The sequence below is a fragment of the Nerophis lumbriciformis genome, linkage group LG13, assembly GCF_033978685.3.
Source record: "Nerophis lumbriciformis linkage group LG13, RoL_Nlum_v2.1, whole genome shotgun sequence".
In the NCBI taxonomy this organism is placed as follows: Eukaryota; Metazoa; Chordata; class Actinopteri; order Syngnathiformes; family Syngnathidae; genus Nerophis; species Nerophis lumbriciformis.
Window position 1 is genome coordinate 22,382,396 of NC_084560.2, and position 26,381 is coordinate 22,408,776.

The 26,381-nt window shown below is 38.9% G+C and overlaps 1 protein-coding gene across 1 annotated transcript in view; it reads left to right on the forward strand.

Moving 5' to 3' along the window:
* The first annotated feature begins 8,791 nt into the window (after positions 1 to 8,791).
* The window catches only part of marchf4b (membrane associated ring-CH-type finger 4b), a 47,293-nt gene continuing 29,703 nt past the window's right edge, over positions 8,792 to 26,381 (forward strand). Inside the window, exons 1-2 of the mRNA XM_061971502.2 lie at positions 8,792 to 8,909; positions 9,050 to 9,640. Of these exons, the coding sequence (XP_061827486.1) occupies positions 9,260 to 9,640 (381 nt within the window). The 5' untranslated portion in view covers positions 8,792 to 8,909; positions 9,050 to 9,259. The remainder of the gene's footprint in view (positions 8,910 to 9,049; positions 9,641 to 26,381) is intronic.

Below are 26,381 nucleotides of genomic sequence, written 5' to 3' on the forward strand. Positions count from 1 at the left end.
CATAGAGCATGATACGAGTAGGCTTACTCTACAAAACAGGTAGCTACGTTCTGGCCCGGAACGCAGGTCTGCACTGGCTTAATAAGCCCAGGGAGCTCATCAACGACAGGTGCGATGAGTGCTGATTGATTGCAGCTGCAGGTGCGCTCTTGGAGGTGCAATCAGCAGAGCGCACAGAGTGCGCATTGGAATGCGCCCGGGCCGTGACATTATCATTAGTTATTAGCATCAAAATGTCACCTTTTTTTTCATTACACTACATCTTTTTGCTCTTTGTTTCCTACATTTTTACTGTTTTTATTGTTTGATTTTATTTTGACAATATGTTGTGGGCCAACAAAACTCGAGCGGTGGGTCACAAATGGACCCAGGGCCACATTTTGGACAACCCTGGTCTACAATGTCTTATTAAGATGAACAACCAATCACAGTTAAAAACCTTACATTTCAATCAAGAATTCATTTAAAAATAAGTGTCCTATAATATGTATATTACAATATGATACAGTCCATGAAAATAATTCAACCCTCACTGTTCCTGGTGACAAAACTGTGGTGAATCTCGCAACACCAACCACTCCAACTCGAAGTCACGTTGACATTGTGCCCTTTCGCCAGTTTAATTGATATCTGTGTTGCTGTTGCTGAGGACGTGTTGTGCATAATTTAGAGGTGCCTTCTGTTGCCCAATAATTAGAGTGCTTAATTATTGATCGTCGTTGGCAACAACTAAACTTTAGTCTATTTCTGTTGTTCAAGGTACGTCTTCAGTGATGCTCCCCATAGATCAGGGGTGTCCGAAGTGTGAATTGTTGTATTAGTATTGAACAATATTGAATTATTTTTTAGTCACACTGTAAAAAAAATTGCCAGGATTTCATAGCAATTAACAGTATTTTTTTCACAATAAATACTGTAATTAAACATTTGCTTTACAATTACAACAAATGACTGTAAAATATACCATATCCTTGTATATCACAGCAATCAAATGTTATTTCTGTTATTTTCTGTTAACTGTTGAGCACGCTCAATTTTAAAAAACCTTTTGCGTTTCAATATGTGGTGTGAAATTGTGGAACAGACTGGCGGAGGAGCTCAGACAATGTCCGACAATGAGCAAATTCAAACAGTGGTACAAACAGATGGTATTCACAAAGTACAGGGAAGAAGAGGGGTAAGACACACACACTCGGGGTCTCACAATTTGCCATTCTCGCTATTTATGTTATCTATTTTGACATAAGCGCGGGTGCAGTTGTTTGTTGGTGATTGTTGTTTTTGTTGAGAGTGTAAAGAAGGGTACTAGGTACTAAATTGAGAAGGGGTAGGAATTAATAAGCTAATGCTTCTTCCTACTCCTTTTCAAACATACAAAGGGTTTTTTTAAATTATCGAGTGCTTTAAGTGTAATATACTATTCGCATGTTTGAAATAGAAGCATTCAGTCATTCATTTTACAGTAATATACTGTAATCGTAGTCCTCTGTAATAGACTTAGACTTAGACAAACTTTATTGATCCACAAGGGAAGTTGTTCCAGACAGTAGCTCAGTTAGAAAGGATGGAAAGGGTAAGGATGGAAAGGATTATGCAGGTATAAAGTAGACTAAAAATGTACCATAGTATATAAAATATAACATATACAGTCATGGTAAAAAGTTTACATACACTTGTAAAGAACATAATGTCATGGCTGTCTTGAGTTTCCAATAATTTCTACAACTCTTATTTTTTTGTGATAGAGTGATTGGAGCACATACTTGTTGGTCACAAAAATCATTCATGAAGTTTGGTTCTTTTATGAATTTATTATGGGTCTACTGAAAATGTGAGCAAATCTGCTGGGTCAAAAGTATACATACAGCAATGTTAATATTTGGTTGCATGTCCCTTGGCAAGTTTCACTGCAATAAGGCGCTTTTGGTAGCCATCCACAAGCTTCTGGTTTAATTTTTGACCACTCTTCTTGACAAAATTGGGGTAGTTCAGCTAAATTTGTTGGTTTTCTGACATGGACTTGTTTCTTCAGCATTGTCCACTCGTTTAAGTCAGGACTTTGGGAAGGCCATTCTAAAACCTTAATTCTAGCCTGATTTAGCCATTCCTTGACCACTTTTGATGTGTGTTTGGGGTCATTGTCCTGTTGGAACACCCAATTGCGCCCAAGACCCAACCTCCGGGCTGATGATTTTAGGTTGTCCTGAAGAATTTGGAGGTAATCCTCCTTTTTCATTGTCCCAAGCACCAGTTCCATTGGCAGCAAAACAGGCCCAGAGCATAATACTACCACCACCATGCTTGACGGTAGACATGGTGTTCCTGGGATTAAAGGCCTCACCTTTTCTCCTCCAAACATATTGCACAGTATTGTGGCCAAACAGATCAATTTTTGTTTCATCTGACTACAGACCTTTCCTCCAGAAGGTTTTATTTTTGTCCATGTGATGTCAGATGAAACAAAAATTGGAGGAGGAAATGCGAGGCCTTTAATCTTTTGACCACGACTGTATGTAATATTTACATATTATATATACAGTATATAATATAAACCAATCCCAATTACCATGTACACTATTACAGTACAGTATATGTAACAGTTGCAGCACAGAAAAGGGGAAGGATAAAATAGAGAGTAGATCCAGCAGTAAATATACATTATAAATAGGGATGTCCGATAATGACTTTTTTGCTGATATCCAATATTCCGATATTGTCCAACTCTTAATTACCGATACCGATATCAACCGATACCGATATATACAGTCGTGGAATTAACACATTATTATGCCTAATTTGGACAACCAGGTATGGTGAAGATAAGGTCGTTTTTAAAAATTTCTTGAATAAAAAAAAAAGTAAAACAATATAAAAACAGTTACATAGAAACTAGTAATTAATGAAAATGAGTCAAATTAACTGTTAAAGGTTAGTACTATTAGTGGACCAGCAGCACGCACAATTATATGTGCTTATGGACTGTATCCCTTGCAGACTGTATTGATATATATTGATATATAATGTAGGAACCAGAATATTACTAACAGAAAGAAACAACCCTTTTGTGTGAATGAGTGTGAATGGGGGAGGGAGGTTTTTTGGGTTGGTGCACTAATTGTAAGTGTATCTTGTGTTTTTTATGTTGATTTAATTAAAAAATTAAAAAAAAAAACAATACCGATAATTTCCGATATTACATTTTAAAGCATTTATCGGCCGATAATTTCGGCAGGCCGATATTATCGGACATCCCTAATTATAAACTAAGAGAGCTTCTAACCGATTTGTCTCTTAAGATATTCCGTGGATTATACGTTGCACACTCTTGTACAGTAAGTGCAGGTGTGTTGTCAAACCAAGGGTGTAAATAACTATAAAAAATATTTTTTGAAGTTTCAGCATATATATTAATTTAGTTGTAATTTACTGCAGTTACAGTAAATTACTATAAATGTTCAAGGTTTAAGTTTATTTAAAACTTTACAATTTCCAGTTTCTTTTTTCAACATGTTCGAAAAGGAGTCGTGTAGATTAACTACGATCAAAGTATTGGACAGGACGTCGGAAATGTGTAAATAAAGTTGTACTTTATATAAGAAAAAATGGGCAAACAAAAACGGTACAAAACGATCCTTTTAGCTTGTTGTCACCTGTCGTTCATTCTTTCACCCGTAGGCTAGTCATGCTCAATCTCAACAACCACAATGCACCTGCTCCCGCTCTTTTTAACATCCCATTTGTCGCAATGAATTGTGGAACATGCATTTTTTTAGTTAACCCTTTGTTAGGCTATGAAGTAGAAAACAACTCAATTCAGTGTCAGTGTTTGTCAAATAATCAATATCAAATACATGTATAAATGAAATCATTCCCTTTTAACTCTTTTTTAACTGTAAATAATAATAGATGAATTTATCAGCAATTAAATCAAGTATACAAATTATGAATTATCATTACACATGAACATAACCCATAAGAAAGAAGCAGATCGTATTTAATCCTATCTCCCCCTTTCCATTTCATAATGATTATAAACACTTTTATTCACTTCTGGTTCTCAATTTGTACACAATTTGATACAATTTTGATACAATTCTGAATCAAAAGTTAAGCAAGTTGTAATTAATACATTAAAATGAATAAGATGATCTCATTTTCAATAAGTTCAAAATGTGTATCCTGATTCTTCTTGTAAACACTTTGAGCACTTTATTAAACTGGATCATATTAGTACACGGTTTGACTTTTTTGCTTAATCCATCCTATAATTTAATTCCACATACTGATATATAAGAGGTCTTAAGTGTTACGTGCATACAAATGCTTTAATGAGATTTTTCTCTGAGGTTATACACTATATTGCCAAAAGTATTTGGCCACCGATCCAAATGATCAGAATCAGGTGTCCTAATCACTTAGCCCGGCCACATGTGTATAAAATCAAGCACTTAGGCATGGAGACTGTCAGGTTCAAACACTGATGACATCTATTTAACAGACAAGAAGCAAGGAATTAAACAGAGACATAATTCAATTTAGCTCATTGAGGAGAAACGTCTGGGCTGTACTCTTTGTACAGTCTTCCACCAGCTCTGACACGAGAATTCTACACCTCCTCTTTTATTTGGACTTTCCCTGATTACATGGCAAAAGCTGTTTCTAAGGGGAGGAAGGTCGTAAACAGCCGTCGCCCTCGGTCACAAAACAGTTCAAAGAAAAGATGTCTGGAGCTTGTGTCAGGTCCTGCTTCCTCTCCGCTTTGTAGATCTCGGGTCAAGACAAGATCTTCCTGTGGATTACAATAGATCAAAGAAACCGACACCTTCATGTCGCTTCCCATCCTACACAGTGGAGTTTTACAAGCCTTTTGCTTGGTAGGATCGAAGACAGCTTTTGTCTGCTCGCCGGGAACTCATGGAAACACAAAGTTTTGTGATATCTTAGATACAATTATTCTGACAGAGACTGTTTCTACAAACATTTGTGAAAGAATGGGCCGCTCTCAGGAGCTCAGTGATTTCCAGCGTGAAACTGTCATACAATGCCATCTGCGCATAATGGTCCATAAAGACATGGATGACAGAGTCTGGTGTGGATGAACTTGACTGGCCTGCACAGAGTCCTGACCTGAACCCGATAGAACAACTTTGGGATGAATTAGAACGGAGACTGAGAGCCAGGCCTTCTCCACCAACATCAGTGTGTGACCTCACCAATGCGCTTTTGGAAAAATGGTCAAAAATTCCTATAAATCCAATCCATCCATCCATCCATTTTCTACCGCTTATTCCCTTCGGGGTCGCGGGGGGTGCTGGAGCCTATCTCAGCTACAATCCACTTTATTTATATAGCACATTTACACACTCCGCAACCTTGTGGACAGCCTTCACAGAAGAGTTGAAGCTGTAATAGCTGCAAAATGTGGACCGACATCATATTGAACCCTATAGGTTAGGAATGGGATGGCGCTTCAAGGTCATATGTGAGCCAAGGCAGGTGGCCAAATACTTTTGGCAATATAGTACTTTTGTTGAGAAGTATTGCCAGTGAGGCCACAAGACACTAACTAGTTCAAATTAAATTGTATTTCATTCCTAAAATTAAAATAGACGCATATACCTACATATAATTAATTGGGTAATGTGAAAAATGGAAAAATAAAGTCTGTGCAGTCGTCAATGTGACTCACGTGACTCCGGTTGATTGTGATTGACGGCCGAATGGACGGTGTGGGCAAAAAGGTAATAAAAAAGTTAATGATGTCGAGTCTTCATCTTTATCATGGATCAAAGTAAAAGACCAAAGTCAGCGAAAGCAACTGAAGCAGAGAGGAGATTTTTAAAACGTACTTGAGATCCACCATGTCACAGGAGCTTTTCTCTGGACTTGCCATCATCAGCATCAATCATACAGTTGCCCAACAGATTTTGTATGATGATGTAATTAATGATTTTGCCTCAAAGACGGCTAGAAAAGTCAAGTTTTAGATTGCACTTCACACCTGCTGTTAATGCCAGGTGTAAACAGGGTGGAAAAACACGGGTTGAAAAATCTGCAACAGTCTGAGCACTAAATTCATATTATGTTATCTTCTAATGCAGGAGCTCATGGAGGAAAATCTTTTCCCACGTGTTAAATCATGGCATAATAACTTAAAAATACCACGACAACTTCCGATTTCCGTTTTCTTTGTTTTACTTCGGCCCAAAATAGAACAAACACGGTTACGTACGGCGGGGGGAAAGAGAGGACACCACCGGTGTATGCTACTCTCAGTAAATGGTGCAAGACGATGTGTAGAATTAACAAGGTAAATGTTACCAGAGGTTGTTGTATGTGCGTGTTGGATGATTCCTTCGTCAGACCAGAAGGGCAAGGCAAGAAGGCAGTCCGTGGGCAAGCGAGCGGTCGGGGTCTGGAGAGAAGCGACGAGGTCCGTGTCCAAGCGGGGGTCGAGGATCGAGGGAGGCAGTCCAGAATTAACACTGCGGGGAACACTGAGGACATAAGACAGGGGCACAGGGAAAGCACAGAGAGAGAGCAAGTACGCGGAGGGAAGCCAGAGACAGGATGCTTACTATGGAGAGTGAACTACGTTCCGGCACTGGCTCTTCGGGTCCGCTGGTTTTTATTCTGTCTGCTCTCATCAGACCCAGGTGCACCGATTGCGCCACAGCCAGCTTCATAATAAAGGGGTTTCGTAACTCGGAGATAACCACTGGAAATATGAAGGTGAGTCATTCAGCCATGCACATGTTTCTCCTTCCGACTGTACAGACGCTTGTAGAAATCACACAAGAATACCTTACGAGAAAGCGATTGCAGCTATTTGGGATACAACACTTCTCAGACGGCAAGAGAACTTTCCAATGTCCGGGTATGCTGTGATTCTACTTACCGAAAAAATGTGTCCATTTGTCAAAGGAGAGACAACGAGAATGCGGGCTCCCGTGGATGTGATAAAAAAGGTAGCGTGTGCTTTGTATTACCTGGCCGTCAAGGGAAGACTACGGAAAACAGCGAATGCTTTTGGACTGGCAAAGCAGACTGTATCAGTTATTGTCCGCCATGTATGTCGCAGACTCAACGTCTAGGTCCAGAGTACATAAAGTCACCAAAAAGGAATGGACAATGAAGGTGAAGGCAAAAAAGTAAGGAGTGTCCTGACCACATATCAAGATCCGTAGATTTATTGTTGTAAAATATTCTTTATCACATTGTTTACTTTCACGTGTTTATTAAAGATTTGATTAATTTATGATGGCTCAGGTGTGATTCACTACAATAGGGCCCCACAGCACACTGGATTCCAGTTCATTGAAATACCACAACACTGGCTATTGTTCGGATAAGTTAAATTTAAGAACTTGCACACAAAGCAACACTGGAGGTGACTATGACATGCACATTTTCCACGCATGCGTACTAGGTCGCATTGCGCCGGCGGAAAGAGGGGTGTGTGTGTGGACACGGATAAGGTTAGGTGGGATTTAGTGTAAACTTTAGTGTAAACGGGGCCTAGAGTGAATTTTTTTTCTCACTCCCCTCCCCAGCGTTTACCTGTTTCTCACCTTTTTTGTAAGGGGCGCCGGAAGTTGGCAAACCCGTCAGCGCTCCTGTTCTGTCTCCCTCCAAGAACTAATTCAATGAAAAGCACTGTTGTGTACAGAGGCATTTCATTATGGATAATACTACTCTTCATTTAAATATTAGGACTATTGCCACTAAAAAAGCATTTAAGAAAAATGTAAAGTCACTTTTTAAACTTAAAAGTTAATCTTTCATGTTATCAGTTTGAGAACTTTTTTTTTTCTCTTTCCCTTTTTCCTTTCTTTTATTGTAACTGGATGTGTGTATGTTCTGTAACTGAATCTGTGTACTGTTTTTTTTTTTAATTATTTTGAGAATTTTCTTTTTCTTTTCTTTTATTGTAACTGGATTTGCGTATGTTCTGTAACTGTATCTGTGTACTGTTATTTTATTTTATTATTTTGAGAATTTTCTTTTCCTTTTTCCTTACTTTTATTGTAATTGGATCTGCATATGTTCTGTAACTGTATCTGTGTACTGTTATGTAATTTTATTATTTTGAGAATTTTATTTTCCTTTTTCCTTTCTTTTATTTGTAATTGGATCTGCATATGCACAGTAACTGCATCTGTGTACTGTTATTTAATTTTATTATTTTGAGAATTTTCTTTTTCTTTTCCCTTTCCTTTCTTTTATTTGTAATTGGATTTGTGTATGTTCTGTAACTGCATCTGCGTATTTTTATTTTACTTTGAACTTTTGAAAAGGACCCCAGGAAGACTAGCCTGGCGTTTGTGCGTCGGCTAATGGGGATCCTCAATAAACAATAAACAATAGCGTTTGTCTGCTCTTGAATGGGATTGTGCTGAAAATCTGAATTTCCCCTCGGGGATTATTAAAGTATTTCTGATTCTGATTCTGATCCTGAAAAAAAGCCAAAGAATTCCCCTCTTTTCCACTTTATGTCTTTTATATTAAAATAATGCTATAGTGGTGGCTTTTTTTTTTTACCTGCCTTTTGGTGTACTTGCATGGTGACATGTTGCGTCTGGGAGCTGACCCAGCATCATCATCAGCATCATCATCATCACGGTGCTGATGCTGCATGAATGCAGCGTCCACGCAGCAGCAGCCAATGGCCGCACAGCACAGCACAACCCGGATGCTTTCGACCCACAGAAGCAGGACGGTCCGACAGCCTTGCTGGATTGTACCAAGAAGGATCTCCACCGTCTAACATGTCTGCTGGATAGATGTAGCGAAAGAGTGAGAATAGGGTGAGAGAGAGAGAGAGAGGTGGGGTGGAGGGGGAGAGAGAGAGTGAGAGAGGGGCGGTGGCCAAAATAAGGAATCGTGCAGAAATCGGTGTTGCTGGCCAGGTAAGAAATATGCCTGTTAATTGGAATATTTGTGCGTGCAGGGAGAATAGTTTGTTGTGTGCAAAAAGGCAGAGTCAGTGTCATCCTTATTACTAGAATGCACATTCACATCAATCTAACATTTGACTTTCCGTTTCCAGCTCCTCCATTCACTCAACTTAATGGCTTCGGACACTTGTTTACATCCATGGGGTCTGTCCGCCTTTCGGATTGACTTTCTCTCCGGAGGACGGTAAAAGACGCTGTAAATACGTCGTAAACACCCCGTCGGCCACGCCACACATGAGGGGACGCGCAGTGCGCCCCTCCGCGGTGCGGCTGTGACTCGGCGGCCGCAGACCGGCCAGGGCATGCTGAAGAGCCGCTGCTGCGTCCTGCTCGGTGACCTGAGGCTGCTGCTGCTCGGCCCGCCGGCGCCGCCGCCTCCGCTCACCCCCATGAGCGGCCAAGCCGCGCAGAGCTGTGAGCCGCCGGGCGTCGCCGAACACGGGGAGCGAGGAAGCCCGCCCGAGGCGGCCGCCGCCGCCGCCGTCGGCGCGGGGCCGGCGGCCGAGCGAGCGGTGCCGGGCTGGGTGGACGCAGCGGAGCTGTCGGCGGCGCTGCGAGGCTGCAGCAGCTCCTCCGACGACTGCTCGAAGGGCAAACTGGAGGAGCGGTTTTCCCTCACCAGCTTCACCGGGAGCGGCTTCAGGACGCCCGTCTGCAGGATCTGCTTCCAGGGACCTGAGCATGTGAGTGCAACGCCCAAAACTATCCTGTGTTGAAGAGAATGACTGTATAGCCCAGGGGTCTCCAAACTACGGACCGCGGGCCGAATAAGTCCAAAATCGAGCCCGCGGGAAGTCTCAAGTTGTTGTTTTTTTAATTTGTCCGACCGCTTCTATGTTTAAAATGTCTATTTTCTGCTGGATCTACTTTCTATTTTATGCTGCCCTTTTTTTTTTTTTGCTGCAGCTGTTACATATACGGCCAGCACGGTGGAACAGGGGTTAAAGTTAAGTTAAAGTACCCATGATTGTCACACACACACTTGGTGTGTCAAAATTATTCTCTGCATTTGACCCATCATCCTTGATCACCCCCCTGGGAGGTGAGGGGAGCAGTGAGCAGCAGCGGTGGCCGCGCCCGGGAATCATTTTTGGTGATTTAACCCCCAATTCCAAGCCTTGATGCTGAGTGCCAAGCAGGGAGGTAATGGGTCCCATTTTTATAGTCAGGGCGGACACTCTAACCACTAGGCCACGAGTGCCTCACAATACGAAGGTCCTGAGTTCAATCCCGGGCTCGGGATCTTTCTGTGTGGAGTTTGCATGTTCTCCCCGTCTTACTTTGGCCAAAAATAGAACAAACACATTCTGAAAATATGACAGTAAAAGTATAGAAAAAAAAACACCTGGCAGCAGTAAAGTTTAGATCAGGGGTCTCCAAACTACGGACTGCGGCCCAAATAAGTCCAAAATCTGGCCCGCGGGATGTCCATTTTCTGCTGGATCTACTCTCTATTTTATGCTGCCCTTTTTTTTTTTTTGCTGCAGCTGTTACATATACGGGCAGCACGGTGGAACAGGGGTTAAAGTTAAGTTAAAGTACCCATGATTGTCACACACACACTAGATGTGGTGAAATTATTCTCTGCATTTGACCCATCACCCTTGATCAACCCCTTGGGAGGTGAGGGGAGCAGTGAGCAGCAGCAGCAGCAGCTCTATTTATTATTTATATATATATTTACAAAAGTATGGAGTAGGGTTGTACGGTATACCGGTATTAGTTTAGTACCGCGATACTAATGAATCATTTTTGGTACTATATCGCTTCTGAAACGTACAGGTCCCGCATCCCCCCGCGCCCGTGTCGTCATCACGTCATGATTTTACGAGCAGAGGAGCATGTTCGGCACCGCACAATCACAGAGTACTTACAAACAGACACAGTGTGTAGACAGAAAAGGGAGAACAGACGCATTTTGGCTTAAAAACTGAAGATAAAGGTGAAGTTATAACACTGAAACGCCCTCAGGAAGAGGTGCTTTAAGACATGGCTAGCTAGCTAGCATCCATCCGCCGTCGGCAGTGTTTTAGCGACTTCTAAATTACAAATCTTGGTCTCCATGGCGACAAATAAAGTATGTTTCTTACAAGTATCATCCCTGCAGGACGAGGAATAGCTAAACATGCTTCACTACACACCGTAGCTCACCGGCATCTAAATGTAAACAAACACCATGGGTGGATCTACACCTAACATCCACTGTAATGATACCAAGTACAGGCACGTATCTAGTGAAGTGAAGTGAATTATATTTATATAGCGCTTTTCTCTAGTGACTCAAAGCGCTTTACATAGTGAAAATCCAATATCTAAGTTAGATTTAAACCAGTGTGGGTGGCACTGGGAGCAGGTGGGTAAAGTGTCTTGCCCAAGGACACAACGGCAGTGACTAGGATGGCGGAAGCGGGGATCGAACCTGCAACCCTCAGGTTGATGGCACGGCCACTCTACCAACCGAGCTATACCGCCCAATCTAGCCGTATCTAGGGGGCCGTACGTTTGACACCCCTGGTCAAGAAGAAAGTGATACACCATATTAACCAAAATATAAGACAGCTCTGAACATAAGACAACCTCGTCATTTCATGTTGTTTTGGAAATAATATTAGGAAGACTTTTTGATTGATTGATTGAAACTTTTAGTAGTAGATTGCACAGTACAGTACATATTCCGTACAATTGACCACTAAATGGTAACACCCGAATACGTTTTTCAACTTGTTTAAGTCGGGGTCCACTTAAATCAATTCATGGTAGACAAACGTTTTTTCATCATGTTGTTAAAATCAGTAACATTTTAACTGATAGACTGCAATAAAAATTGATTTCTCAGCTGTTAGTTGTTGGCGTCATGGATGACCTTATCTTAAAATGAGCATCATAACTCCCCCATTGTCCAAGAACCTGCGGCTAACAACCATAAGAGACATCTTTTCCAGAGAGTAAAGAGTGTCCTGTTTGCGTCTTTCCAGGTGTGTGTGTTGGGTGACAGGGCAAAAAGCTCGGACTCGCCTAATGAGAGGTGTGGTCTAGACCCTCCCTTTGGTTTGCATGTGTAATGGATGCCTACAGCTATAGTGGGACTGTGTGATAGCACGTTGTGTGAGACCTCGCTCCCTGACCCCTTAAGAGCTGACAATGAGTTGACAGCCCCGAGGCGTCATAGGCTAACGTTGCTCGACTTAACTCCCCATCAATATTGATTTATGGTCATGGTTTGAGCCCTGCTGGACTGCCAGGATTGGCCACGGATACCAGGGCCGCCTCTTCCTATACTGTAGGCCAGACCTGGGCAATTATTTTGACTCGGGGGCCACATTGAGAGAAAATAAATGTTCCTGGGTGCTTGTTGTATATACAGTATATCAATATATACAATATATACATTATATACAGGGTGTCCCCAAAAATGTATACACAACTTAAATAATTTCATATTATAATTGTTTGATTTTCAAAATGCAAAAGTATTTACAAACTTCATGGACAGATGTTTTTTAAATCCCCACCTCATGACAAGCTAGCTGTACAGATTTTCTTGGACTTGGCTGAAATGTTTCCAGTACTCTTTCTTCCTTTGTGGGGCTTGTCGATGTCTGAACATTCTGAACAGTTCCATCAGCTTCAAACTTATCTCTAATTCGAGTGACGGTAACTCGCGTTGGTGGTTCTTTCTGAAACCCCCTCCTAAATTGTCTGTGCACTTCAACTGCATTTACATACTTCCAGTACCATTTTAGAATGAATTTCCTTTCTTCAAAGTTTAGTCTGGCTGCCATCATTAAGTTCAATGGGTTTAATCTGGAAAAAAAAAACTTTTAGTTATAGTTATATACATACATACATACTTATATATATCCAGTATATATATATATATATATATATATATATATATATATATATATATATATATATATATATTTATATATATATATATATATATATATATACATACATACATACATATATACAAACATATATATATATATATATATACATACATATATATATACACATATATACATACATATATATATACACATATATACATACATATATATATATATACACATATATACATACATATATATATATATATATACATATATATATATATATATATATATATATATATATATATATATATATATATATATATATATATATATATATATATATACATACATACATGTATGTATACATATATATATATATATATATATATATATGTATATACATATATATATATGTATATATATACTGTGTGTATATAAACTGAATATATGTATATATACTGAATATATATATATACATATAGAGGGGTGGGGCATCTGCGGTCCTCTCCAAGGTTTCTCATTGTCATTCTCATTGACATCCCACTGGGTTGAGTTTTTCCTTGCCCTTTTGTGGGATCTGAACTGAGGATGTCGTTGTGGCTTGTGCAGCCCTTTGAGACACTTGTGATTTAGGGCTATATAAATAAACATTGATTGAAAACTTTGATTGATATATATGTACACAGTATATATATATATATACAGTATATATGTATATATATATACACATGTAAACAGTATATATAGTGTGCATATACAGTATATATGTATGTATATACAGTGTGTATATATACACATAGTACACATATACACATAATTTATATTTTCAGTATATAGATGTATACACACACACACACACATATATATATATATATATATATATATATATATATATATATATATATATATATAAATAAAAGAGACAAGGGCGGTATAGCTCGGTTGGTAGAGTGGCCGTGCCAGCAACTTGAGGGTTCCAGTCCAGGTTTGATTCCTGCTTCCGCCATCCTAGTCACTGCCATTGTGTCCTTGGGCAAGACACTTTACCCACCTGCTCCCAGTGTCACCCACACTGGTTTAAAAACGTAACTTAGATAATGGGTTTCACTATGTAAAGCGCTTTGAGTCACTGGAGAAAAAGCGCTATATAAATATAATTCACTTCACATTGTTAAATAATACAAATACTCATAATTTGACAATTTCATAAATAAAGGCAATGAAACAACATTTTTGTAAAACAAGTCAAGTTTTTCCTGAGAAAACAAGTCCTAATTTTAGAAAATATCCAGATATGAGCATAAGGCTGATTTTATTTTTTTTTAAGTCAAAATTACAGTACACAAGAACTATAGCATGTTTTTACAAAGTTGTAAAATAAGAAAGAAAACATTACATGAACAAAACCACATTTAAGATTTATGTTTGTGAGAAAGAGCCACACTGAAAATGACTTCTTGCATTTACATTTCTGTGTGAATTTGCACTGCCTTGCTGGCTTTCTAACATTACAACTTTTCTCAAACAATTTTCTCCTAAAACTCCTCCACCTTAACAACCCTGCCACCCCCCCAACCTTAAAATCCCTTCAAGGGACAAGCGATGAAGACATTTTGATGATAACGTCACACTACATTAGTCAGAGCCTGTTTGGGAAGTCTGTCAAAAATGTAACTGTGAAACCCTTTTTATTGGACCTTTCCATGCATATTAATGGCGCAGCTCTATAACGAGTGTTATTAAACATTGGTAACAGCAGGACGTTTAAGATCACTGTGAGTGTCATACCTCAGCAGCTGGTAAATGAGGGCAGGGTAGAAGGTAGAATGTGAAGGGAGGTAATCAAGGTCTCTCCTTCCCTTTATGCAAGCTACTATCATTTCATGGCCAGTGCCTTTTTAATGGCCTACTGTACAATCTCTCAACTAATTACTCTTTCTGCAACTCCTTGCATCATTTCACCTCTGAGCTCTGACTTTTTAATTATTACTGTCACAAGGTCTAGAGCCCAGGTGTCAAACTCAAGGCCCGGGGGCCAGATGTGGCCCGCCACTTCATTTTATTTGGCTCTCAAAAGCCTGGAAATAATATGTATCAATAAAGAACTATAACTTTTCTTACTAAATGTATTCTTTCTTTCTATTTTATGTTAACTTAAATATTGTCTAATTATGCAAAAAAAAAAAAAATCGAACATTCAAACCATTTTTTAAATAGAAAATAAATACTACTAATAATGATTTAAAAGCAAGTTATCCATCAAATTGTGCAATGTAAAAGTAGCAATAGATTTCAAGGTAAAAATTGTGAAATTTACTGTGGCTTTTACAGCATTTTTCTGTAAATTAAAAAAAAACGGTATTTTTTTTTACTGTAATAAACTGTGGGGTCGTTTTGGCATTTACAGTAATACACCGAAAAATCTACAGTTGTTGATTTTATTGTACAATTGCAGGTATTTTTTTTATTTACAGTAAAAAACTAATGTACATTTTACAGTAAAATTCTGGCAACTGAGCTGCCAGTTTGTTTGAATCAACAAATGTAGATTTTTCAGTGTGTTACTGTAAATGCCAAAACGACACCACAGTTTATTACAGTAAAAAAAGTACAGACTTTTTCATTTAGAGAAAAATGCTGTAAAAACCACAGTGAATTTTACAATGTTACCATGAAATCTATTGCTATTTTTACATTGCACAATTTGATGGATAACTTGCTTTGAAGTCGTTATTATTAGTATTTATTTATATATTTTAAAGAACGGTTTGAATGTTTGATAATATATTTTTGCATAATTAGACAATATTTAAGTTAACATAAATATGTTAACTTTGGCAGCTCAGGTGCCCAAATTTTACTGTACAATTGCAGGTTTTTTTTTATTTACAGTAAAAAAACAAATGTACATTTTACAGTAAAATTCTGGCAACTGAGCTGCCAGTTTGTTTGAATCAACAACTGTAGATTTTTCGGTGTGTTACTGTAAATGCCAAAACGACACCACAGTTTATTACAGTAAAAAAAAAAAAAGTACAGTTTTTTTCATTCAGAGAAAAATGCTGTAAAAACCACAGTAAATTTCACAATGTTATTATGAAATCTATTGCTATTTTTACATTGCACAATTTGATGGATAACTTGCTTTGAAATCATTATTATTAGTATTTATTTATATATTTTAAAGAACGGTTTGAATGTTTGATAATATATTTCTGCATAATTAGACAATATTTAAGTTAACATAAACATGTTAACTTTGGCAGCTCAGGTGCCCACATTTTACTGTACAATTGCAGGTTTTTGTATTTACAGTAAAAAAAACAAATGTACATTTTACAGTAAAATTCTGGCAACTGAGCTGCCAGTTTGTTTGAATCAACAACTGTAGATTTTTCAGTGTGTTACTGTAAATGCCAAAACGACACCACAGTTTATTACAGTAAAAAAAAAGTACAGTTGTTTTCATTTAGAGAAAAATGCTGTAAAAACCACAGTAAATTTCACAATGTTACCATGAAATCTATTGCTGTTTTCACATTGCACAGTTTGATGGATAACTTGCTTTGAAATCATTATTATTATATTATTAGTATTTATTTCTATTTTTAAAAAATGGTTTGAATGTTTGATAATATATTTTTGCATAATTAGACAATATTTAAGTTAACATAAGTATGTTAACTTTGGCAGCTCAGGTGCCCACATTTTACTGTACAATTGCAGGTTTTTGTATTTACAGTAAAAAAAACAAATGTATATTTTACAGTAAAATCCTGGCAACTGAGGTGCCTTTTTTTTTTTTTTTTTTTTTACCATAAAAACAGCGGTACTGTTTTTTTCATTTACAGTAATATACACTACATTTTGAGGTGAAATTATTGCAACTTACCATTTTTTTTTTTTTTTTTACAGTTTTGTTTAAAAAAAATAATCTACTAATAAAATGCATAAAACAATTGAGTAATAATAGTATTCACTGTTAGAAGCGGGCCAAACATAACTGTGATGTGGCCCTCAGTGAAAAGAACTTTGACACCTCTAGTCTGGAGGCTGTTTTATGTTTTTTTTAATTTTATTTATTAATTTATTTATTTTTTTAATCTTTCCACGCAGTCAGCACATTTAGCTGTAGTGCGCCACACGTTCCCCCTCCTCCCCCTACGGCGAATCGACGTCTCCTTGATGTGTCGCAGCCTGTCAATAACACTTGATTTTACGCCGTCCTATCTCACAAAATCCTTGCCTTTCTCTTACGGCTTTCCTCACGTTGTCTCGGGGCCAAATCTCGATATGGATCTGCTGAGGTGTGAACGGGGTTCCGTTTGCAAGAAGCGATACGTGGAACTTAGGTCCGCATGCCTTTGAGTGACGGAGCCGGTGGGCGCATTAGTCATCCTCGCTTCTCTATTTCCCTTTAAGGATGTCACATAGTCCGAGGCAGCCTGTATGTGATGTGACAATCCTTCTCCAAACAACACTTCCATGCCCAAGGCTGCCAGACCAAAATGACGTGAGAGACACAGTACTGCGCTATAAGTCCATGGCCCCCATTTCATTTGTTTAAGCGACAAATAACCAACACGCTCAGAACTAGGATGACTAGAATGTAGGGTTGTACGGCATACCGGTATTAGTATTGTACCGCGATACTAATGTATCGTATTCGGTACTATACCACCGCTAAAAAGTACCGGTCATGTCATGTAGAATGTATTCAGTACTATACCACCTCTAGAAAATACCGGTCATGTCATGCAGGACATATTCTACTACCTACTCAGTGGCCTAGTGGTTAGAGTGTCCGCCCTGAGATCGGTAGGTTGTGAGTTGAAACCCCGGCCGAGTCATACCAAAGACTATAAAAATGGGAGCCAATACCTCCCTGCTTGGCACTCAGCATCAAGGGTTGGAATTGGGGGTTAAATCACCCAAAATTATTCCCGGGCGTGGCCACCGCTGCTGCTCACTGCTCCCCTCACCTCCCAGGGGGTGATCAAGGGTGATGGGTCAAATGCAGAGAATAATTTCGCCACACCTAGTGTGTGTGTGTGTGTGACAATCATTGGTACTTTAACTTTAACTTTAATTCAGTACAATACCACCTCTAAAAAGTACCAGTCATGTCATGCAGAACGCTCTCAGGAAGAGGTGCTTTAAGACTTATGGATGGGTAAAAATGTGTCTATAATTGACAAAGTCAAGACAAGATTTCATTTTGTCCAATCATTAACCATAAAGGCAACCATTTTGACTTTGAACACACAATCACAAATGAATGAAGGGCATATTTGTATCCTTCTTTGTGAGGACATTGTTGATTGTCAAGTCATGTTCGGATGTACATTGTGGACGCCGTCTTTGCTCCACAGTAAGTCTTTGCTGTCGTCCAGCATTCTGTTTTTGTTTACTTTGTAGCCAGTTCAGTTTTAGTTTCGTTCTGCATAGCCTTCCCTAAGCTTCAATGCCTTTTCTTAGGGGCACTAACCTTTTGTTTATTTTTGGTTTAAAAGAATTAGTGGCCACATACGTGGACAGCACCTTTTACCTCTTATTTCCAAAATTGTGTACACTACTGAATTGGGGTCTTATGGCCGCTTATGTGGACACTTATACTGCCATCTGGTGGTGTCAGAAGAGTATAACATACAATGGAATTTGGGGAAAAAAAGTGTAAAGATAAGAATTAGCATGTCACTAAACATGAAGTACACGTTTGTTACTCATGGACTAAGTACATCATATCAAAAGATGATTCTTAGTTTTTATTCCAATTGGGGTCCAATAAGCCCAAATAGCAAAGAGAAATAAAAAAAAAGCATGTAAACAAACAGCTTGGGCCTTAAGAGGTTTAATCAACACTAAGGATGGCCGTATGAACAACACCAACACTGTGATAAACATGTGCCATGTAGTGAAACCACACTAAACAACAATGACAAACACATTTTGGGAGAATATTTGCACCGCAACCCAACATAAACACTATAGAACGAATTCCCAGAATTCCCTGCAGCACCAACTCTTCCGGGACGCTACAATGTAAACAAACGCCATTGGTAGATCTACACCTAACATCCACTGTGATGGTACCAAGTACTGAAGCGTATCTCGTCGATAATACTATGATTACATCGATATTTTTAAACATCACAAAATTTTCTTTCATTTAAAAAAAAATGTATATTATGTTTATAAACTCAGGAAATATTGTCCCTGGGCTTTGAATATGACCAATGTATGATCCTGTAACTACTTGGTATCGGATTGATACCCAAATTTGTGGTATCATCCAAAACTAATGTAAAGTATCAAACAACAGAAGAATAAGTGATTATTACATTTGAACAGAAGTGTAGATAGAACATGTTAAAAGAGAAATTATGCAGATATTAACAGTAAATGAACAAGTAGATTAATAATTCATTTTCTACCACTTGTCCTTAATAATGTTGACAAAATAATAGAATGGAAAATGACACAATATGTTACTGCATATGTCAGCAGACTAATTAGGAGCCTTTGTTTGTTTACTTACTACTAAAAGTCAAGTTGTCTTGAATGTTCACTATTTTATTTAAGGACAAAATTCCAATAATAAACATATGTTTAATGTACCCTAAGATGTTTTGTTAAAATAAAGCCATTAATGACATCTTTTGTGGTCCCCTTTAATTAGAAAAGTATCGAAAAGTACCGAAATATTTTGGTACCGGTACCAAAATATTGGTATCGGGACAACACTACTATAATGCATGTCAGGATGCAACGGATGACAGTACTGTATCATTTTATAATGTTTATATTGTGACACAAACTGACTATAGTAACTACTATATAAGAGGACCAGGTGTCGGCAACCCAAAATGTTGAAAGAGCCATATTGGACAAAAAAAAACAAAAAAAAATCTGTCTGGAGCCGCAAAAAATCAAAAGCCTCATATAAGTGTTAAAATGAAGGCAACACATGTCGCAAGTGTCTGTATTAGCTATAATAGCCTACTATCAAAATGAGTACGTGTCGCAGGCTGACGCAAATCTTCGTTGACAGAAATGTTGTATTTAAATTTTTATCCTACACATTTTTGCAACATTAGAAATCATTAGTAAAATGGAGGCTTCTCACAGGATGAGAAAAACTCCTGGAATTACTGGCTCAGAACGGCCAAAGGTATAGATGTGTGTGACCAAGTTTAAGGAAACGGCAGGCCGTCTTCTTCTAATGGATTTATTACGATCTTTGCAAGCTGGGTAACGTTTGCTGTGGTCTGGAGCAACATGACACACAACTATGAGAAATGCAGCCAATATTACATACAGATAATGTGTCATGAGACATGCAAATATAAATTAAATGCACAGAGGACATAAGTAAAGGAAATAAATAAGCTAAAAATATACCTACAAACGAGGCATAATGGTGCAATATGTACATACAGCTAGCCTAAATAGCATGTTAGCATCGATTAGCTTGCAGTCATGCACTAAACAACTATGCCTGATTAGCACTCCAACAAGTCAATAACATCAACAAAGCTCACCTTTGTACATTCACGCACAGCATACAACGTTTGGTGGACAAAATGAGACAAAGGAGGAGTGGCATAAAACACGTCTTTCTGTGGCAGCGTAGGAGAAAGTTGCACATGTAAACAAGCTACGGTGAGTTCAAGGGCCGCTGAATTTAGGAGGACAAAATGGCACTCAACAAATACTCTCATCAGTGAAGCATGTTTAATATAAACAGTCTAACAATAAGGAAGGTTTGTGTCATGTTTATCCTACAGTAACCATATTAAAACTAAACTTTATTTACCCCCACCCTTTTCCATTTTTGAAAAAGCTCCAGGGAGCCACTAGGGCAGCGCTAAAGAGCCGCGGGTTGCTGACCCCCGTTCTACACCAATTACTGGTTAATCATTGTCATGGCTGCATCTCTCCAGGTCGCTGTCGTGAGTGAGTGACAGGAAAAAAAAAACTTTTACTCGCTGTGGGAGAAGTCGTTAAGCGCCACCTGCTAGTTAGCGTGTACAAATCTCCAGACACCTGAATATAAGACAACCCGTCTTTATCAGTAGTGATGGGTGAATGGCGCCTCATTGACCGTATGACACACTAACTAGCTGTATTGACACTGTTTGTATTTCATTATGGGGCCATCTGCTGGATTAAAATAGTCACTGCTAGGGATGTAAACGAGGTTTACATCAAACCACAGTTATCATTATTACTGTTTACTAAACAGTAATAATGATAACTGTGGTTAAAAACTCCTGATGGTTAGTAAAACCGTTTTAAATTCAAAATATATAAAAACATAATTGATAACTACACTTTGATGAACTCACGAACTGAGTGTAATATTAAATTTGTATATTGTTACATCCCTTTTTGGCACAAAATGATCCCACACATCAGAATTTTCCTTTTTCTAGTTCCATTAAGGGTGATGATGGCGACAAAAACGCGTAACGCCACCCGTCTGACTTTTATCCGAAAAGAAGCGCTTCCTGATTAACACGGTTTTCTGCATCCCAGTTGAACTACAGCAGCTGGATTGGTCACATGTTTTTTTTTTACTTAAAGTCACACACACACACATGGAGGAACGCAGTATCACTTTTCTGGTGTTTTATGATGCATCAAGCTTTTGTATCGTTTGACCCATCGTTATTTACCAGGCTTTTTTTTCCCAAGAGATTGTAACACAAAATACAGAATTTGGTGTACAGACTCGTGTAAACGTTTGATCTGCTTTGGGCGCCTGATTTTAGCTTCTGTATTTTTAGACCCGGCAATGATGCTTGGATTTTTGGCCCTTGATTTGTTTTAGCAGGACGATGGCTGAAGGTTTGCAAGAGAGGGACGGTGACCACCAATAATAATTACCATTGACTGTTCTTTTTTATTCTTCTCAGTTGCATTTTGACAGGTAGGAAAAAAGCTATTTATCTGCTCAATTTTTGTTTCATCTGACTTTAAATGGACAAAAATAAGACTTTTTGGAGGAAAGTTCTGTGGTCAGATGAAACAAAAATTTGGCCACAATACCCAGCAATATGTTTGGAGGAGAAAAGGTGAGGGCTTTAATCCCAGGAACACCAAGCCGACCGTCAATCATGGTGGTGGTAGTATTATGCTCTGGGCCTGTTTTGCCGCCAATGGAGCTGGTGCTTTACAGAGAGTAAATGGGACAATGAAAAAGGAGGATTACCTCCAAATTCTTCAGGACAACCTAAAATCATCAGCCCGGAGGTTGGGTCTTGGGCGCAGTTGGGTGTTCCAACAGGACAATGACCCCAAACACACGTCAAAAGTGGTAAAGGAATGGCTACATCAGGCTAGAATTAAGGTTTTGGAATGGCCTTAACAAAGTCCTGATTTAAACATGTGGACAATGCTGAAGAAACAAGTCCATGTCAGAAAACCAACACATTTAGCTGAACTGCACCAATTTTGTCAAGAGGAGTGGTCAAAAATTCAACCAGAAGCTTGTGGATGGCTACCAAAAGCGCCTTATTACAGTGAAACTTCCCAAAGGACATGTAAGCAAATATTAACATTGCTGTATGTATACTTTTGACCCAGCAGATTTGCTCACATTTTCAGTAGACCCATAATAAATTAATAAAAGAGCCAAACTTCATGAATGTTTTTTGTGACCAACAAGTATGTGCTCCAATCACTCTATCACAAAAAAATAAGAGTTGTAGAAATGATTGGAAACTCAAGACAGCCACGACATTATGTTTTTTTACAAGTGTATGTAAACTTTTGACCATGACTATATACTCAGGTCAATACAGAAATCACGAGAATACATTTTTCAAGTTTGATACATTTTAGATTTTTAGAACAATAAAACATCATTTTACCAGAATAAAGTTGTAATATTACAATAAGAGTCTTGATATTGTGAGAATTTTTTTTCCTAGAATGTAGTGCAATAATGAAAAAAAGTCATAATTTTAGCAGATAAATAGGTTTTTCCTACCTGTCAAAACATAACTGAGAAGAATAAAAAAGACAGTCACTGGTAATTATTATTGGTAGTCACCGTCCCTCTCTTGCAAACCTCAAGCCATCGTCCTGCTAAAACAAATCAAGGGCCAAAAATCCAAGCATCTTTGCCGGTTCTAAAAATACAGACGCTGAAATCAGGCGCCCGAAGCAGATCAAACGTTTATACGAGTCTCTACACCAAATTCTGTCTTTTGTGTTACAATCTCTCAGACACAGCTCAACATACAAAGAGGCTAATTTTGAATACAAGCCCCTTGTTTGCACAGAATGAGATAATGAGGATGATGGTTCTTACATAAGAAGCCCATAACAATGGGACGGTTGGGACTACGTCGCTGCCAACTTGGTTAGACAACCACTACACACGTTTTTTGTCGGTGCTTTGATAAGCCTTTCTTTAAGGTCAGACATCTTATTGCACCGTAGAGCCTTTTAGGAATATTTGTTTAATAAAAGGAGTTCACTTATATTTGTACGAGCTATCACAAAAGGGTCACAAGTGAACTCAACTGAAGACATCTTGCCACAAAACCCTTCATGTTCGAATAGTAAACCATACCAAAAAGCTAAGCAATGTACAAAAGTATTTGGCCACCTGCCTTGACTCACATATGAACTTGAAGTGCCATCCCATTCCTAACCCATAGGGTTCAATATGATGTTGGTCCACCTTTTGCTGCTATTACAGCTTCAACTCTTATGGGAAGGCTGTCCACAAGGTTGCGGAGTGTGTTTATAGGAATTTTCTACCATTCTCTCAAAAGCGCATTGGTGAGGTCACACACTGATGTTGGTCGAGAAGGCCTGGCTCTCAGTCTCCGTTCTAATTCATCCCAAAGCAGTTTTCTCAGGTTCAGGTCAGGACTCTGTGCAGGCCAGTCAAGTTCATCCACACCAGACTCTGTCATCCATGTCTTTATAGACCTTGCTTTGTGCACAGTCCAAACTGTTCCCACAAGGTTGGGAGCATGGAATTGTCCAAAATGTTTTGGTATCCTGGATCATTCAAAGTTCCTTTCACTGGAACTAAAGGGGTAAAGCCCAACTCCTTAAAAACAACCCCACACCATAATTCCTCCTCCACCAAATTTCACACTCCGAAATGTACCGTTCTCCTGGCAACTTCTAAACCCAGACTCGTCCATCAGATTGCCAGATGGAAAAGGGTGATTCATCACTCCAGAGAAGGCGTCGCCACTGGACTCTAGAGCATTGGAGACGCCTTTACACCACTGCATCCGAACGCTTTGCATTGGGCTTGGTGATGTATGGCTTAGATGCAGCTGCTCGGCCATGGAAACCCATTCCATGAAGCTTTCTGCATACTGTAGTTGGGCTAATTGGAAGGTCACATGAAGTTTGGAGCTCTGTAGCAACAGACTGTGCAGAAAGTCTTTGCACTATGCGCTTCAGCATCCGCTGACCCCTCTCTGTCAGTTTACGTGGCCTACCACTCGGTGGCTGAGTTGCTGTTGTTCCCAAACTCTTCTATTTTCTTACAATAAAGCCGACAGTTGACTTTGGAATATTTAGGAGCGAGGAAATTTCACAACTGGATTTGTTGCACAGGTGGCATCTTATGACAGTTCCACGCTGGAAATTACTGAGAGCGGCCCATTCTTTCACAAATGTTTGTAGAAACAGTCTCCATGCCTAAGTGCTTGATTTTATACACTTGTGGCCGGGCCAAGTGATTAGGACACCTGATTCTGATCCTTTGGATGGGTGCCCAAATACTTTTGGCAATATAGTGTCCTTTGTTTGCTTCAAGTATACCTAGCACTTGTTTTGATTGGGTAATGTCTTGAGTAACATTTTAACACTCTTAATTGTCATAGTGTAAAAAAAATAAATAAATGTTAAAGCGTGACAAATGCGGGGAAGGAGGGTGCATGCATAAAGCTAACTTTGCTAACTTGATCATTTGCACAAAAGACCAAGTTTATGTCAAAAACTGTCTTTTTTCAACGGATATTAAACAATGTGTCAGGTTCAAACACTGATGACATCTATTAAACAAGACAAGAAGCAAAGAAATAAACCGAGACAGAATTACATTTGGCTCAGTTGAGGAGAGTGCATACACCTGTACCCTTGTACAGTGTTCCAACACGCTCTGGCAAAAGATTGTACGCCTCCTCTTTTATTTGGACTTTCCCTGATTACATGGCAACAGCTGTTTGTAAAGGGACGGGGGTCGTAAACAGCCATCGCCTTTGATTACAAACAGTTCAAAGAAAAGGTCGTAAAAGAGTTCAAAGAAGAAGTCGTAAAACAGTTCAAAGAAGAGGTCCCTGGAGGGGAGTAAGGTCCTGCTTCCTCTTCGCTTTCTAGATCTCGGGTCAAGACAATATCTTTCTGTTGATTACAATACATCAAAGAAACAGAACACCTTCATGTTGCTTCCCATCCTACACAGTGGAGTTTTACAAGCCTTCTTCTTGGTAGGTTCAAAGACAGCTTTTGTCTTCTCACCGGGAACGCAATGTAACACAAAGTTTTGTGATAACTTAGATACAATTATTTCTAACACAATGTTCACATGCCAAGCGTGCCTTTCCATTATCACCACAGTGCTTGTCAATGTACGGTTCTATGGTTATAATCATTCTTTTCCCTCTTGTCATCTTTTTGTGACACTTGCTGAGTTAATCCTTCAGATGCTCGCTGTGTCGAAGCCATGTATGTCGAACTCCAGCGAGATTTGTCACGCATGACAACGATGCGACTTTAGAGGCGTCTTTTCAAATGTAGAGCTTTTTACACTGTATAGTACGGGGCTCAGCAACCCGCGGCTCTATAGCCACATGCGGCTCTTCGGCGGTGGCTCCACGGAGCTTTTTCAAAAATGTAAAAAATGTTTTTTGTTTTATTATGGTTTCTGTAGTAGGACAAACACGACACAAACCTTCCTAATTGTTAGAAAGCCCACTGTTTATGTTAAACATACTTCACTGATGAGAGTTTTTGGTGAGCGCCGTTTTGTCCTACTAATTCTAGCGGCCTTTGAACTCACCGTTGTGTGGACTGTGACTCAACGGTTTGTTTACATGCACAACTTTTTCCGACGCTGCCACAGAAAGACGTGTTTTATGCCACTCCTTTGTCTCGTTTTGTCCACCAAACGTTTTATACTGTGCGTGAATGCACAATGGTGAGCTTTGTCGATGTTATTGACGTGTTATGGAGCGCTAATCAGGAATATTTGGTCACTGCATGACTGCAAGCTAATCTACGATAACATGCTATTTAGGCTAGCTGTATGTACCTATTGCATCATTATGCCTCATTTGTTGGAGCTCATTTAATATCCTTTATTTGTATCCTCTTTGTATATAATTTATATTTGCATGTCTCATGACACATTATCTGTATGTAATATTGGCTGCATTTCTGATAGTTGTTGCCATGTTGTTCCAGACCACAGCAAACATTACCCAGCTTGCAAATATTGTAATAAATCCATTAAAAGAAGACAGCCTGCCGTTTCCTTTAACTTGGACACACACATCTATACCTTTGGCCATTAAAAGCCAGTAATTTCCAGGAGTTATCTCACTTT